At 39.7% G+C, this 17,941-nt stretch overlaps 1 protein-coding gene across 11 annotated transcripts in view; it reads left to right on the top strand.

The window, feature by feature from the left end:
* The window catches only part of GRIA4 (glutamate ionotropic receptor AMPA type subunit 4), a 215,589-nt gene that overhangs the window by 175,129 nt on the left and 22,519 nt on the right, over window positions 1-17,941 (top strand). Inside the window, exon 14 of one of the 11 annotated variants that reach the window (XM_030475932.1) lies at window positions 2,052-2,118. The exons of the other annotated variants lie outside the window; for them this stretch is intronic. Coding sequence (XP_030331792.1) covers window positions 2,052-2,079 — 28 coding nt within the window. The 3' untranslated portion in view covers window positions 2,080-2,118. Of the gene's footprint in view, window positions 1-2,051; window positions 2,119-17,941 lie in introns of those variants that run through there. 11 annotated transcript variants of the gene reach the window in all.

The raw sequence follows: 17,941 nt of genomic DNA, 5'->3' as shown, positions 1-17,941 counted from the left end.
AGGAGGCTGATCTATTGCCTGGGTATATTTTCAAAACACTTGTTTTTTATTTTGTATTTCAAACGGATTGCTATCTCCTTCTTGGTGTTTCAGACAACCTAGAAATGATAGGCAGCATTGCAGTTTAGAGGAGCTGCTTTCCTGTAGTAAGGAAATGCCCATTGCTGACATGGTCATGCTTTACTTTGCCAAAGCTAGGGAAAACTTCTTAGGAATCTCTTTAGATGCTGTCATATATATCCTAGCAGTGGGCTGTTTGCTCTAAGCATGCATTATGGTGCTTTTTAGTCCCTCTAACTTTTTCTGCAGAGAAACATCAAAAGACAGCCTGTTATAATGAACAGTAGTAGCCAGTGGAAGTTGGTTTGTGTCAAATTGGGGTTTATTTCAGGTTTGGTCAGTTGGCTAGATAAAAATATTTAGGAGTAATGGGGATGAGATACAAAGGAGTTAGAAGGAAGAGGGTCCAGTAAGAACACAGGGGAAAAGCACAACCATGACTGTAAGGATCAAGTGTGAAATCCTGGTTCCAACCCAGCTAAAGACCAGGCTCCTGAATGTTTCAGTGAAGCCACAGTTTGGTCTAACTTGGGGTCAGCAATTGTCATTAGGTGATGTCATCAAAAGCATTTAGTTTTTCAAATCCTACCTTCAAATGTCTTTCAAAAAGAGGAATAGGGGAAATCCTACCCAACCTGAAAACTGGACCAAACCTCCTTTCAAGCTGTCTCGACTGGCTGTCTGTGTCCATGCCTTTCCCGAGCCTTTCTTTCACATGTGCTAATCTCCTTGTTTTCCTGCTGCACCCCATTCCCTCGCCAGCCCCAGTGACAAACCTCAGGCAACACATCAGTGCCATTAAAAACATTAAGCAACACACTTGATGTTCTGTACAAAAAGAAAGAACAAGCAATACTTCACATTCGCACCACCTCTTCCACATATGTCTATAGACAGTAGTGCTTGCTGAAGAGGGAAAAAGCTTTCTACCCCTGTGCTTTTGAAAAGACTCAGCTGTAAATTTTAACTGCATGCTTCAGTATTTTCTGAACTGTTTGAAACTGTAGAATATGATGGTTTTGCTATTTTGACTGCATCCCACGTGGTCGAGTTTCTGTCACTGATCAGATGACTTACATAACTGGTGCCTGCACAAATAATTGCAAATATTGAACATGCAGTTTGAAATCCATGAAGGGCAGACAAGCTAAGCTCATTACATAAATTAGTCAAAAGACATAATTTGCTATGGGAGTTGTAAATTCTGTATTTTATTTAATAATCATAATTTCCTACTTGAGTTATGTGTAGAGCACAAATTACTTGATGTAGTTCACAAATAATTGCAAGCAGCATATGAATGTTAAACATTCACGCTATTCTTGGGCTGTTCAGGACTAGGGAAAAATATCATTTCTTTCAAATGAATTATTCATATTAAATTATTCACTAAACTGTTTGAGCACCTATTTCACTAGAGATATTTTAGTCTTAATCCTCCTCCTACTTACAATGATTCTAAATCAGGAATTTTTCACTGAAAATGTAGTAACAGCTGCGTAAAATTGATAATGAGAGTATGAAGAACCAGACCATATATTTTCACCTGTCTAATACTGACAGAAAGTGGAGTAATCTAAATCAGGCTTCATCTTGTAGCATGGGACTAGTGATAGTTCCCTGCCATCAAATCACCAGGCTCATGTTCATTACAGAGCACATACTCATCACTTGGCTCATGCAGATGAAATCCACCTGTCAGAGTGATCCAGGGACTGGTCTCTCTGTTGCTCATGACCCTACATGAGCAGGGTAGTGGATTTTAATTTGAAACTCTTCCTTACCGGGTTCCATGCTACACTCCTGCAGTGTTCAACCAGTACCTATTGGCTAATTGGAATTATTTATTCTCAGTGCTGGTGCAGTATCAGGATTCATGCATATCACTGGATGGAGGAGAATGGGAAATGCCTGATGTGTGTTTCTTTTATGCCCACTGGGCAGTACCACATTGCACATCATGTGTGTCTCCTTCCTTCCTTCCTTTTCAGTGATATTCATTTCTACATAATGTTGTAAAAGACTGACATGGTTGAGAAGGAACTTGGGATTGAGGGCAAAGGCTCTTATCACAACAAAGATTAAGTTTCTCTCATGGCACTACCCAGCTGTCCTTACTGTTTCCTTCTCCTACCACGGTAGGTATCCTTTCAAAACTACTGTGTAGTAATCAGTGTGAATTAATGAGTTTCTTTCTTCAAAGGTGGTATTTTCAAAGGTGGTTAAGAGAGTGTTGCCTATCTACTTAGCAAGACCTTCCTTTGTAAATGTGTTGTTATTAGAAGACGTTGCTGTGGCCAGACTTCTGGCCATTGTGGATCATCCCTGGCTCGTCTGCCTTGCCACTTGCAGTGATTGTGTTTCTAGAGGGCAACATATGGAGATCTTGTACTACGCAAATCCCGTGTCTTGCGTGCCTCTGCTTTTCTGTTGTAGACATGTAGGCATCATAAACAAGTTTGAATAGTGATAAACATGGAAGAGTTCTCCACTCTAAGAGGTAATGAAAAGGGAACTAGGGCCAGTATTGCCTTAAAGGTACACTAAAAAAGCTTTTCTTACTTTTTGTATCTTGAAGTTGATTGAAGCAAAGGTGAATGACAGGTTGGGCTAAAAAAATAAGAAGTTGTCATCATTGTTCCTGTGACTGTTTTAGCTAAGGGCATTTGTCTGTCCTGTCCTGCAGCTAACGGTATGCGGTGTGGATGAGTGAAACCTGTTCAGGTCATGAGTGTCTGGTGAGACGCTTTGAGTCCAGTGAGAGATTGGTGATGGTTGTTCACCAAACTAATGAAATCGAGGGCAATATTAAGTTCCTGCTGTTGTAGTTATGGTTAATGTTTATAGATATGAATCTGGGATTCTATGTTTCCTTATTCAAGTCTCTGTCTTTTTATGTAAAGAAATAGCTTCAGTTTGACTTTGGGAGGAATCGTTTATGTTCTGGAGAGTAAGGCAAAAAGGTCCATGTGGTGGTATCTGCTGGTTCTTTGTAGTGTGACAGCTGGTGAAGTGAACCAAGTCTTTACACTGACTAGGGTGCCAGTTCCTTATCTGTTCTTTGCTGTGTTTATATTAACAGGAGATGGGAAATGCAGGAAGTTCATCAGTGAAGCAGGTGATGCAGATATAATTTTCTGATCATTCTAGCAAGTAGTTGTGAAGTGCAAAGTACAACTTGAGTGAAGCCATGGATTTTAGTTTCTATCCTTTGCAAGGGAGCAATGCCCTGGAGAGTGTTTGGGATGCAAAAGGCATCCCTGCAGTGCCTCGTCAACATTGTATGGATTCTCCTGTTTCATATAATTGTGCAATACCTCAAAGAGATTTACCCTAGAAGTGAGGGATCTGTGGTGGAGGAAACCTCTTGATGAAATATGTGAATTTGTATGAATAAGTTAAAGATCCGTTATGAAGGGAGTCTTCTTGTGCATGGGCTTTATAAACTACCATCTTGATCTCAGTGACTTCATCTAGTCCTTGTATTCCTGAGGCAAATATATAAAATTGCCATTCTTTCACTGCTTTGTTTCAATGTGGTACTACAGCTGACAGTGTTACCTTTGCTTTTCAAGGATATATCCAGTATGGTTCATTAGTTAGAAACGTAGTGCTCAAGGAAAACTTACTTTGGTAATGCATACAAAATTTTGGCAGACCTTACATAGGATGGGATATTCCGTATTCTTTTTTGGATATGTTTTTCATTGTCCTGAAACAAACTTAGAAAAATAAGGGTAAAATCTGATAGTATAATTTCTTCCAATGGGACAATTAAACTTTTAATCAAGTTCTGTCCTTGTGGTTTTGGAGACCAGAGTATAAGAAGCTTTTTGTGGAAGGAATTCCCAGATCATCATTCACTGTCAAAGCTGCTTACTGTGAACTTAATATATTATTCTGATATATACTCCAGTTTATTTTTACCCTGGTTTTGTAGATTGATGAACTTATAATTCACACCAGACTGTTGGAAAAGAATCAGAGACATTACACAGTAGTGACCTATAAGGATAGATAAAAATGTTTCTTCCAAAACCCCTTACATTCTCTGGTTTCTTATGATTTTTGGCAAATTGGACTTGTGTGTACAAAGAATTGGTATGATATTCACAAATGCCCTCTGAGTAGGAGGAACTCTAGGAAAAAAATGTTTGAGCTGACCACGCAAATTTATTTACTACAGAGGACTTCTTCCACTAGTGTTTTTCCACTAATTTTTTTCTATGGAAATCTATAAATGTTTGCAAAAATAGACCTTTCCCATGAGTGAAGCTTCCTTGTGCAAGTTATGTTGTATCACAAATCAAGCATTTCCCCAGACCATTCTTCAGTGTACCCTATATTATTCAGTTTTCAAGGGACTTCATAGATTTTTTGTGGTTTTTAATCAGTATCATTGATGTAGCTGTTCTAGCTTGTGGTGTTTCTATGCATCTGGGCTGTGTTTTTTATTCAGTGGTGGTTCCTGTTCTAGAAAGGTAGAGAAATAGGCAAAGGTGATGTACCCTTGTGTCACCATGCTGAGGTCTGTGCCCTACGTGATTTTGAGCATTGTCTGGCAATTCAGAGAGAGGAATGGGTATTTCCTCTGCTGGCTAGCTATCCTCCATCTGACAACACTGGCATCCAAAGACCTCCCCAGATCATTCTGAAGGCAAGTGACCTTCACAGTGAGGAGAAATGCAGAGGAAGTAGGTTCGATTTTTTTCGTGTTTCTCTTGTCCTGCCAGAATGGCTGGTCTTGCCCATAGTCGGTGTGTCATCTGCAGAGGGAATCATTCCAGCAAAGCACTGTAGGAGCTAGAAACTGGTATTATTTATGTTTGATGTAGAGAAGATATAGAGACAACTGGCAAATAATGGATAAAAAATGAGTGATGTGAAATTGCTGAGTTTGACCTCTATTCTTTTAAGACAAGGAGAAAACAAAAATCCCTGCATAGATACAGGGTGGTTTGTTGGTATTTATAAGAACAGGATTTTAGTCATGAGTTTCACTTACCAATATTTTACAAGGTCATTTCTTTCTGTGATTGATACAAAATTATTTGAAAACTAAAATCTGATCTATAATGTTTTCTGCTTTTTGTAAACACTATCCTGTTTGATGGTATAGATCAGACTGTATGGCTTTGCATAATATTCTTCCCTTTGCTGTAGGCATAACAAGGCTTGAATTGCCACCCCATTACCCATTCAGTGTCAGAGCTTAGAGCCTAGATATTTCTCAAGCAAGTCAGATCCCTCAGAGCTTGTTGGGTTTTCTGTCAAGTAAAAATAACATTTACTAGGTAAAAAGGCAGAGAGTGGGCTACTGCTTAGCAAGGAATGTAAAAGTCAGGGGTCAAAAGAAGATCAGTGAAGAGAAAGCCTGGCAGTGAATGTTAGCAAGTTGTTCTTTCAGCTGAGCCTGGGAGGCATACATAGTTTCAGTTACCTGGATTATTTCTGTCTAAAACCAGAATATCTATTTTAAAACGAAAAGAAAGACTTGAGAACAGAGATCAGAATCCTAGCTTGCTTGGTTCCCTAGTGATGCCTATTGGATTAATTTTATAATTTTAATCAAGATAAGGGCTTCCCTATACAAAATAGTGCAATAAAAAAAGAGGAAAATTTTATGATGGCTAATGAGCACCATTGCAAGATGTATTTAAGCAAAATCTTATACTTGGAGGAGTTTTGCCCTTTCTTGCAACTTTTATATATAAAGGCAGGAAATTGTACTAATCCTAACTTAAGTCAGCAAATTGCAGTGAAGAGCACTGTTATTGATAGAGTTTCTAATATTTGTATCTTTAGAAGAAAACAACTCATTAGTGTCCGTTAGAGTCCACCGGATTTCATAGAATCATCAAATCATAAAATTATTTGGGTTGGAAGAGACCTTAAAGATCATCTAGTTCCAAACCCCCTGCCACAGGATTTCAACACTAGACCAGGTTGAATTCTACTGTCCTGGCAAAAAAAAAAAAAAAAAAAAGGGAAAACCAACCCTCATCAGTATATCTTTCAAATACGTCAGAGTCATCTTTGAGCTACCGTGCCCCACAGAGCCTATTTCTTCATTGCCACTTGCAGGAAGTTTCTATCCTCAGACTTCAGGAGGAAAATCATAACTGAACAAAGCTCTTCATGGTCTGGAGAAGAGAGCAAGTCACAGGAATTTGTTCTGTTGCCATTTCTCTTTTCCTACACTACAAAAGACATTAGGAGCAACTGATGGAAGTAAAAGCTCCTTCAAGAAGCCCAACTCCCATTTTGGTCACACAGCCACATTCTGGTACCTCTCTGCTAATATCATCTGCTCCTAACTCCGGGGCAGGTCCGAGGATTTTAGTGAAAATGATTGTGAAATGAGCTGCTTCTGAGCAGGAATGAAAGGACAAAGCGTGGAAACAGCAGCAAAACTATTGCCTAGAAAGGTAATTTTTTTATCTAAACGTTGCAGTGGCAATAGGTTCTTTTAAATTGGCAATATAATCAGTGTAACAGGTGAAACTACCATTCTGTCTCTTCAGCTTTAACATTGGTTTAAATGTTAAATTGTTTTCCTTTTTTACAGATACTTATAAAAGAGCTTTGTCCTTCTGGTATTTAGTGATTACTAAAGGTGAAATTTCTGTGCTGTCATATAGAATCATTGCTTGGGCCAGTCCTCAGTAGTCAGCACCACAACAAATTTTGTTACAGTCTCATTTTTTACAGTCAGAAAGAAATCAAGGCATCAAAAAATCACAGGTTTTTTGTTTGTTTGTTTGTTTGTCTGTTTCAGAAATATTTGAATGCAAACAGAATAGTTGCTTCACGATATCAACTCTGTCCAAATGAAATTTGTCAGGCTGTTCCTTTCTCTGTCAGATAAAAAAGGGTATATATTTAAGTATAAACAATGAACTTCCCGAAAATTATCAGTGATGACCAGAATGTCTCAGAAATACTGATACCATTGCTTTGCACATGTCTTACTGACTTTCTGGACCTTTGCCAAGGTTTGATAAGCATTAATCACCAGAGTAAGCCAGTGGGATACAAAAGGGTTATCATTGTTTCCAGTCTATAGACCCTCTGAGGAACAAACTCTGCTTCTTGGCACTTCAGAAATAAATTTCTCCTGCCCTTTTCCCTGCCATTTCCCCAATCCCTCATAAAGTAGCTCAGCGGAAGGCAAGGTGCAGCCCATTATTTTTTAACAATGCAGCTCATTATTATTTCTCTCTTTTCATTACAACCCTCTGGCTGTTTAGGTGTCAATTCCCAGAGGGAGGAACAGAATGCCAGAGTTCTGCCAGAGTTCAGAGTCTGTATTCATTGAGGGTACGAACCAGCTACCCTTTGAAGTTGATGGTACAGTTCCCACCAAGTAAAAGGCCTATCCCACTAAGATAATAATTGTCCAGGTAAATTGTAGGTAGACTAAAGCAAGGGAGCAGGCCACTGAAAGGCATCTCAGCAGCTCGTAACAATACCTCTCTGTGGAACTGACATTTGGGGAACAAACAGCACCTGGAAAACAGTTTGCGATTAATCTGTGTGGTAGTTGCAAAACTGCCTACTTCCAATTGTCAGCAAGTACAGGATAGACTCCCAAGAGACACAGAATGGCCATTTAGTGTTTATGCAGCCTTGGCTCTTTTGAGAAATCCCAAACCAAAAGTAAGGAAAAAAGTTTATTTTCTTTCTCCTACTTTGAGCTGAGAACAGACTGGCAGACTGCAGTGGGGTAGGCATTATGAAGGGAGTGAACAACCCAGAATGAAAGGTGAAAAGATGTCGCCAATAAAAAAAAAAGGCACAAAACAAGATTCAGGATGTTTAATATATAATTTAATCTACTCTGTGTCTTGGCACAACATCTCTAAAATGTGGCTATTTCCCAACATCAGCGAGATGTTCCCAAGGTGTATGCGTTCCAGATAAAAAATGGCCATCTGTGTACTGGAAAGTACAAGTTTAAAAGATTGTATGATAACACAGTGACCTGTGATTGATCAGTAGTTATTTCTCTCAACTGGTCTACCTTGTGTGTGGCAGGATTTGTGGCAGGAACTGGAGTCAAAACTACTGCTCTTTTTCTCAACTGTCTCTAGACATCCTTTGCTCAAGTGTCTTACTCCCATTTTCTGCCTCCCTTCCTCTGCTTCCCATTCAAATTAAGTCACTGAGTAAGAGCTTAAATCAAAGCTGAAAAGGGATTTAGCTCCTATTTAACCATATATTTTAGCAAATCACATGATACTGAACTATGCTGTGTGCTCTTTTGTTCAGTGAGTCTCTTTTGGCAGGATTGTCAGTTTTCTGTAGTCAAAGTTTGACTACAATTTTCCCTGAACTTTTTTAAAGCTAAATGTCAACTGGATGAATATGGTCCGAGCCTGATCTCATACAGAGACCTTTTTTATTGCTACACTTCAGTTATTTCTTTCCACTCTAAAAGAATGCATAAAAAGAATGAACTGCCTCCAGCATGCAGAGAAGATAGAGCTTTTCTTTTTCACCCTCTTCCCCAGGGGCAGAAATAGTATCTTTGAGCAGGAAGATCCAGATATCTCGCATTTTCCATTAATAGCAGCAGGGATGAATGAGGCCTGCAGGTGAGAGCAACCCCAACAGCTGGAAGCCCATCTGTTACCTCCAGAATAGTCTTTCTCTGTACGTAATCACACAAAAGACTCATTCCAGTCTGTTGCTTATATGATTCGATTTAGTGCAAACAAAATTTGCAATTGTGTCTGAAGAGAGGCATTTACATCAAGAATGAGACCTTTGGCTTCCTTGGTATGGATGTAGGCACCTGATTTTATGCACAGCAATGTGGAAATGCTTTCTATAGCATTTTACACTGTGTCATTTCTGTGGTTCAGATCTACTTTGGATCTTAAAACTCTGAGTCTACAGAAAAACTCATTGGACGTAATTGGAAATCTGTGAGGAATTAAGAATATCTCAACCTTTTCTAGGTAAATTAAGTCACCCAAATTTCAAATGGCTAAATTGTGACATTGCTAGACAATTTTTCAGATTTTTACACCTTCAAAAAAAAAAAAAAAGAAAAAAAAACCAACAGAATTTGAAGGTTTCCACCTTCAAATCACCATTTCCACCTTCCACCACCTTTTTACTGGTTGCGATGCAAAGCGGTAGGAGCCAGGTTATAAACTGATGTTCATTTTTTACTGCTTTTTATTAAAAAGATTATGTCCTTCTATGTGTAAAGCTGTGGGACTAGCCCACATTCAGATGCTCTGCACTTTCTAATATCATCTCCTCAGGTTTTAATCAGCAGTGAAACTATTTTAATTATATTCTATACCGGCTAATGATATTTTTTGCTTTAAATCCACATGAACACTTGACAATTCGTTCTGGTCATGCATAATATAAATAATGTGAAATCAGGCTATGAAAGTGTACTTGAAAGTGAACAGAAAGTCATCACAGTTTGTTGATGATATAGGAACTTTTCCTATCACAGTTAAATAAGCAGGCTGCTACTTTTGGCATCTCTTTTAGATAGTGGGCAATTATCCAAGGCAGTTTCCAATTAGAGTGCTTTTAGTTCATCCAATTTGTAGACCATGAAAGAAGATACTGTGGCATCAAATGAAATAATTTGATGATAAAGTGATGCAAACACTCAGACCACATCTAGAATACTGCATCCTTTTTTTGGCCTCCTAATTGAAGAAAAACATCAATAAAATGAATCTGTTTCAGTGGAAGGTGATCACGATGGAGCTGGGGGCACCTGCCCTGTAAGGAGAGGCTGAGGGAGCTGGGCTTGTTCAGCCTGGAGCAGAAGTGGCTTTGGGGGAGCCTCCACAGTGCCTGTGGGGAGGTCTTTGAGGAGATGGAGCCAGGCTCTTCACAGTAGCACAGGGCAGGAAGGTAAGGGGCAACAAGCATAAACTGAAACAGAAGTTCAGGCTGGATATAAGCAGGAACTTCTTCCCCTGACTGCCTGGGGATAGTCGGACAGTGACACTGGTGGCCCAGAGAGGTTTTGCAGTCTTTATCCTTGGAGGTTTTCAAACTATGACTGGATGAAGCCCCGAGGAGCCTGGTTTGGCCTCAGAGCTGGCTCTTGTATGAGCAGGAAGTTGGACCAGAGACCTCCTGAGGTGCCTTCCAGACTGCACTATGCTATGATCCTCGTTTGACAATTACGAAAATGAAAAGGACATCTTCAACCATCACATTCAATCTCCTGGAACTATAGGAGTGTTTGGAAAGTTGTAGGAGCTTATGGAGAAAATTCTCATTCTGCATAGTTTTCTGCATAGCAGAAGGCCTTCTCCACAACTTGTACAAATGCTGTTAGGCTTTAGTTATGATTTCTGTGAATCAAAAGTCAATCAGATTGTTTTAAGCTAAATCCTATTCTTATAATGGAAAAGCAAAAGAGAGTGAGAATATTTTAACTCAGTGAAATAAGTGGCAGTGCTTCATATCTCTGCTTTGCCAGGGCAAAGGGAGCCCTTAACTTCCTAAGCAGCCTTATATAGCTGCTGAGTGACTGACAGCATGGACCTTTGTGGAACCTGTAAGAATGGGGTCAAAAAGAAGAGGAGTTTTACATTATGGGAGTCAGACCGCTCAGGTTGGCTGACCCTCACTTTTGGCAGAGTATGCATAAAAATTAGGAGTATCTGATGGTTAAAGACTGAGTTGAGGGAATGTGCACAGAAGTTTAAGCTTAGTCTAGCTCTAGGAAGTGATTTCCACTGGGAGACCAGAAGGATAAATTCTCTGTGAACGCTTGCCTGAAGAGGCCCAAAGATTTAAAAAGATTAAGTTGTGGATGCCCCATCCTTGGAAGTGTTGCTTTGAACACCCTGGTCTAGTGGAAGGTGTCCCTGCCTATAGCAGGGGGGTTGGAACTAGATGATCTTTAAGGTCCCTTCCAACCCAAATGCCTATCAACCTCAGAGAGATAGTGAAGACTAATAGTGTAGTATAATTGTGCTGTGAATATTTCAAAATCCGTGAGGTGTGTGCCTCAGAACAAATGCCACAGTAGATGTCTCAGTGTCTTTGGCCAAAGGAACTGTTTTGGAGACAAAACAATAGGGAAAATGTAACTTCAACTAATGGTTTCTTAAAAAGTCTGTTGTCTATGACCACATGTTGTTCTGTGTTCCCTTTAGAAAGCAGTAGCAGAAATCTCTATCGCCAGTGGACCCTACTCTCCAGCTTTTTTTACTAGCAGTGCCATGTGGGCATGTGTTCAGGACAACAGCAATTACATTAGTTGGATCTCCATATCCACTGTGGACATCTATTAGTAATTTACATACCTTGTTTTGTCTGCAGCCTGACTGGTCATATCTGAAACATGACAAGCATGAGTATTACTGTACTGATGTGACTGTGCTTGGTGTGAGTGGTATGAGTGTTGGTGTATTTGCATTTACTGCTGTATACATGGCTGTACCAATGGTGGCAACATTACATAGTTGGTTACCAGAGGGATTACATTGCCCTTGACTGATAAATTCACCTGATCTTGGACTGATGTTCAGCTGTCTTCAGGGCATTTTAATTATCAGCACATTGGCTATTGGACTGACCATCTTGTCCGGTTGCTGGCACCGTTTATGTTTGTCTCAGCCTATCAGATCTTCCTCATTAACTTCTGCTATTATTTTCAGACAGAAAGTCCTAGGAACACTTCCAGCTAATCCCCATTTTGGCTGCTGACCAAATAAGGCTTTATATAACACAACTGTAATTGCTTCATTTGTACGGTATTGATCTGCCATTAGGCAAAACACAAGCCAGCATTTCACTAAGGCTCAAGTTATGCAGTATTATTTATTGTTTGCATTGCAGTTGCAGCTAGAATTCCCACTTGGGGAATGGGCCCCCTGTTTTTTCTCTCAGTCTCTACTTCTAATTAAAGTAATGAACTTCAAAGTACTTGCATTATAATTAGACCAAAGCTTAAGAAACCATCTCCTAGCAGGAATCTTTCAATTTATTGCCTTTTTTCTGATCCTTTATGAAAAACGTCAGTATGGAGTCACAAAGAAGCATGCAGCGTTACATACGTCTTTTCTGCCTCTTCTCAATCTAAGTTTAGGTCTGATAACAGTGTATCAGCTGTGCGGATCTTGTGAAATAGTGGTCAGTTTCTGGCAACATTAAAAATCAAGCATCCATCCCGATTTCTTACGGTTGCTGATAGCTTTTGGCATAGTGGCCATGTTACGTTAATAACTTTGTGAACATTGATGTCAGTGAATGAATTCCCTCAGAAGCAAACTGCAGTTTTGCCCTATAACTTTCCCATGTAGAGTTGCTTTCCTTACTAGAAAAAAAAAAAAAAATGGATGAGCAGACTGCTTGTATTACAGCACTTTCAGTACCGTACAGCATTCTGACGGTATTTGGCTTTGCAGTCATTTCATGCTTCATTCTCATTAAGATGAGACTGGAACCTAGTGACTGAAAAGTCTAACAAGACAGGCAAAAAAATTGATGCTCATTGGAAACAGCACCTAAACTAGTGGGTTTGTTTATAAGATAAAAATATAGACATTCATAGAATCATAGAAACACAGAATCATAGAATAGCTTGGGCTGGAAGGTCATCTAATACAACTCTCTGCCGTGAGCAGGGACATCTTCAAGTAGATCAGGCTGCTCAGAGCCCCATCCAACATGACTTTGAGTGTTTCCAGGGGTGGGGAATCTACCTCTCTGGGCAACCTGTGCCAGTGTTTCACCACCCTCACTGTAAAAATGTCTTCTTTATATTTAGTCTAAATCTACCCTCTTCTAGTTTAAAACCATTACCCTTTGTCCTGTCACAACAGGTCCTGCTAAAACGTCTTTCCCCATCTTTCTTGTAAGACCCCAGTAAGTACTGAAACACCACAGTAAGGTTTCCCAGGACCCTTCTCTTTTCCAGACTAAAAAACCCCAACTCTCTCAGCCTGTATTCATAGGAGAGGTGCTCCATCCCTCTGATCATTTTTGTGGCCCTCCTCTGGATGCATTCCAACAGGTCCATGTCTTTCCTGTGCTGAGGACTCCAGAGCTGGACACAGTACTCCAGGTGGGATCTCATGAGAGTGGAGTAGAGGGAGAGAATCACCTCCTTTGACTTGCTGGCCGTGGTTCTTTTTATAAATTCAACTGAACCTGGCTACTTCATGAACTCCTGAGAACACCAATAGCAGTAAGATAATTTTTTTCCCAGTTGCAGCTGCTGAGAAGATGGCAGGAGGTATTTTCTCTCACTGTGGCTCTTGCCACAGACACCTATGTCTCTGTCACCCTGAGAGTGGTTAAATGCAACTCATTTTGTATGACTTTTCTTTGAGGACATCTCAGAAATATTATCTAGGATAGAGGACTTCTAGCACCTTTTATGGAACATCTTAAGCTGACAGCGAGGTAGTTAGTGAAAAAGGCATGCAGAGATGCACAGTTGAGCATCTTTAGATGCTTGTAGAAGTCACTCCATTGCAACTCCTGATTTTTTTTACCATTTTTTAATCTTAAACTGACATTTTAAACTAAGCAGTTGATGATAATGAGGTCTTGCTGCTTACAAGAAAGAAAATAGAGCAACATACCATAAGAAGTAGAATAACAAGAGAAGACCATGTCAAATATAGATCCTCTTACCCATCTTATCATTGTATGTTTTTAAATCATGAGATTCAGCTTGGCATAAATGAAAAATTGGAGAAGTCTGATAGTGAAATCTCTTAAAATACTGCCAAATTTGAACCAGTCTCCAAAAATGCCAGATATGTTAAATACTGTATTAAGAAAGGTCTTGGGTTTATTATATTAGCTGCCCTGCTACCCACTGAATAGAACATACATTTATATAGCACACTGAGACACAGGGCTGGTTAGGAACCAGAAACCTAATTTTTGCAGTGAGTCCAACAAGATATTTGGCTTTGCATGGTTTGTAGGGAGAGACAGCAATGAGCCCTGACTGGTTCTGGAGATCACGGTAACATTTCTTCTGGGGATAGGTGATTCAGCCTAGGACTGACTGGGTCTTCCTGTGGATGAAAGCTGTAAAATGCTCAGTCGAAGGCACAGTATTTCTCCCACTTCTGGGGCATGTTGAATGGAGTAAAAAATTAGTAGCTGCTGAAACAGCTGCCACCTGCTTTGTGCTGGAAGATTTTGATGTATCAAGTAAAATGTCCCTCTCTGTAGACTGTCTAGTAATCCATTGGTGATATCAAATGGATTGAGATGGATATAAAGAAGGAACAACTTTGTAAGTTACAAGGAACTACACCCTCTTTCTATTCAGTAAGCACTGAATTGCATCCAAGAGATATGTTTCTCCTAGCCTCATTTTGGGTGAAAATAGTCACTCGACGGCATTCAGAAGCATAAACTTAAAATGCCTTACAAATATGTCTAAGTTAGTTATTACATAAAAGAAAATTTAAATCTACTGGCCAACATCAGTAATGATGAATTATGTTTTCAATACTCTTAAAATCAAGTCATCCATTCGAATAACAAATAGATCATTTGTGCAGACAATAAAATGCAGTGTTTGGCTTTTTCCTACGGGTGGAGTGACATAAGGAGTCTCAAGCAACATGTGCCTGGATAACGTAACATAATTTCATTTAAAGAAACCTGCACTAATGCAGTCTAGGTAGGAGAGGAGAAGGACAGCATGAAACGTGATAGAACTTCACTGCTGTGGGCCCCACCACAAGCTATTGCTCTCTGTCTTTCAGCAGTGCAGATGCAACACAGATGGAGGCTCTGCCTGGCACTGAACCATGTCCTGTGCCCTGCCATGAAAACTATACCTTTCTGTGCCAATACTACGATTTCCTCTCATCTGGGGGTCCCTAAATTTAGGAGTTCTTGGAGAAGCAGGTGAAACAGCTTCCCAACACCCTGCTGCGGCAAAACCATGAGTTGACATCTGCTTCACATAAGGTGTAAAAAGGCAAAAGGCTTTCTGCCAGCCATGCCAGAGGTGAATCTTACCCTGTCTGAAAGCACTAAGTATTTGGGGGGCATGTATTTAAAAATGCTCATTTTACACATTTCAAATGTTCAAATGCTATCTTGAGTGCTTTCAGCAATATCAAATATAAAAAACTGTAAAGGACTCCGGATTCCTAATGTTTCTGAGGCGAGAAAGTTTTGAGGCAGTTGGCAGTGTGCTAAGCTTATCCTCAGAGCAATTCCTGCAGTGTGGAGAGACACTGGTGCTCAGACACTTTTGAAAAATCCCACCCGAAGCCTTGAAGACATGTATTTTAAGTTGCAGGTGTTGGACTGCAGCAGCCTATTCGTATAATCCTGCTTATGCTGCAGCAGCAGGAAAAAAAATGTACTTTGAAAAGCAGTACTGCTCAGTGAGAACAGGATTAGGTAGTTGTTAGTGAAAATTAAAATAGCTCAGACTTGGGAGAAACTAGCATTTCTGCTGCTACTAAAGACTATATAGTAAGCCAATGTGAACAGTTACTCTAGGGACAATTTTATGTGTTTTCTATTTACAGCAAAGCTTTGGATAAAACAGAGAAACAAGTTGAGTTGCCTCCCCAGGTCAACTGCTATTGTTTTTACAGAAGCAAAATACATATTTAATTGCTTGTGCCAATAAGTGTTTGCATACTGTAATTGGAATATCTTTCTGCAAAACAGCTTTTAATTTATATAAATATTTTAAACTACAGTCATCAGACCTCTAGCTAGGGTAAATTGTCAGAAGTTCTTTGGATTTAAAGTAGCTATGGCAATTTTTAGCAGCAGTGGGTCTCCCATTAGTTGGAACTCCTGCTGATCCTCAGGGTGTCAGTTTGGCTTATATTTATTTACAAAGCTCGGTGCAAGTAACTAAGCCACCTACTTATGATATACATAGAGGCTGTGAACACTTGGTGCCCCTGGAAGTTAGCTATCTTATTTGGATAGCTAAAGGAAGAGCATTATATTTATTTCAGTTAGCCACAATTAAGAATTATTTGAGCAGTGCTTTAAATTTCCCTTCTCTAAACAAAGAATACCAATACATACACACTGTTGTACAGATGATTTATTTTTAGTGTTTGTAGAATATTTTGAGATACTCTTCTAGTATTGGACTGTGTGTTTTCAAATAACATTTATAAATGCTATCAGCTTCTAATGCAGCACACCACTTGCCCATAGCTTTTTTGCCAGACTTTCAACTTTCTACAGGCCAGTCAGTTCCTCAGGGGTATGTGGATTTTGCAGGATGGACTTCAAGAGGCATCCACTGTCCTAGTGGATGCTCAGCTGGGCCCAGGCACTCAACTGAGATGGCTGGTCTCATCCTTTCTCAATAAGCATGTAGATAGCGATGGGAGAGTTAAGCAGGAAAGCCTGAGAGAGTGACTGCAGAAGAACTAGCATTGTTGTGAAGACTCACATCTTGAATACTAGTAGTTCTTTATTTAATATAAATGCTCAGCAAGCTATCGGAACAAGTGCCAAGGGAGGTTGGAACTAGGTGATCTTAAGGTCCTTTCCAACCCTAACCATTTTATGATTCTATGATTCTATTACTCTGTTTAGTTTGAACTATCAGCTAGACATGAAAATGTCTTGATGTGTGCTGGTCTTCAGGACTTGAATACATATTTTTCATACAAACAGCATTACAGCATGCAAACCTTTATAAATCCCAATAGAAAAATTATAAATTTTTGAATGTCTTTAAAAAAACATGCTTTTGAAGTTCTCCCTTTGTCATTAAAATTTAGGTTGTTTTTCTTCTAAAAATGCTCTTGCATTAGTTCTCTTTTTTAATGTTTGCATTATTGATCCTTCAAGCCTTCTGAGTATAGAATGATGTAAGCTTTGGCTACATCTTCCTCATTAACGGAGTGCTTGTTTCATTCCTAATTTATTAAACATATTCAGCCAGTACTATGCAGCTTTACACTTAATTTCTCTTGATGAATTGTCAAACACCCTTAAGCTGCACTGCATTTTGTGTCGTGTTACAATCTGCCATCAGCAGTTTTCAAAACATGGCTAAAATAAGCAGCTCAGGAGATGGGTAGGTTTTAATTTTTTGATTGTAAGTTTGCATTTTAATTTTTCCCATTTAAAATCATTTGAAAGGATGTTATGAACATCCGGGAAAAAATGTACTCACTTGTGTTTCCCTCTGAGACAGATCTTCAGCTGCATCCAGGAAGCACTAGGTTGTGCGGCGAGGGGAGTCTCTTGGTCAGCTGTGGCCTCTTCTTCCCAAGCCACCTGAGCTGGATGCAGATTACATCATGAGAGAATAACTGTGATTCACAGCACTGAAATAAGGGCACTGAACTCAGCTTCACTGGGGTCTCCTTCTGCCTTGTCCTGAGGGAGAACCCGCTCCAGCCTGTGCCAGGAGGGTCACGGGGCTTGTCTGAGGGATGGCTGCATCAGAGCTGTCCAAAGTCTAAGGATGAAAATGAGCTTTGAGTTGCTTGAAATGTGTCATCAATTGCCAACAAATTGCTTGCTGGCTATGACATTGTGGTCTTGGGGAAGCTTGTTCCTTCAGTGCACTCTTCCTGTGGATGCACCACTGCGTCCATGGCTTCACTGATAGTAGTTTACTGATCCTCACTTCTTTCCAGGAACTACTTACATGGGAGTATATATACCACAAATGTCTATGATAAAGTAGTCATGGATTTTACTGGAATAAAAAGCAAATCCCTATATTTTGCCAGTTGGTCCATACCTTGTGTGTGGCCTACCTGTGGTGCTTTGATCACTTAACATCCAGATACTCTTTGTTTGAAGTTTGCTATACTTCTATGAAGTTTCTATACTTCTATAGCAAACTGCATATGGAAAACTATATAGCAAGCTATACTACATAGTTCAGAGAACCTAAGGCTAAAGAGAG

This window comes from Strigops habroptila, chromosome 2 (assembly GCF_004027225.2).
Source record: "Strigops habroptila isolate Jane chromosome 2, bStrHab1.2.pri, whole genome shotgun sequence".
In the NCBI taxonomy this organism is placed as follows: Eukaryota; Metazoa; Chordata; class Aves; order Psittaciformes; family Psittacidae; genus Strigops; species Strigops habroptila.
This window is presented reverse-complemented; position numbering and strand designations above follow the sequence as displayed.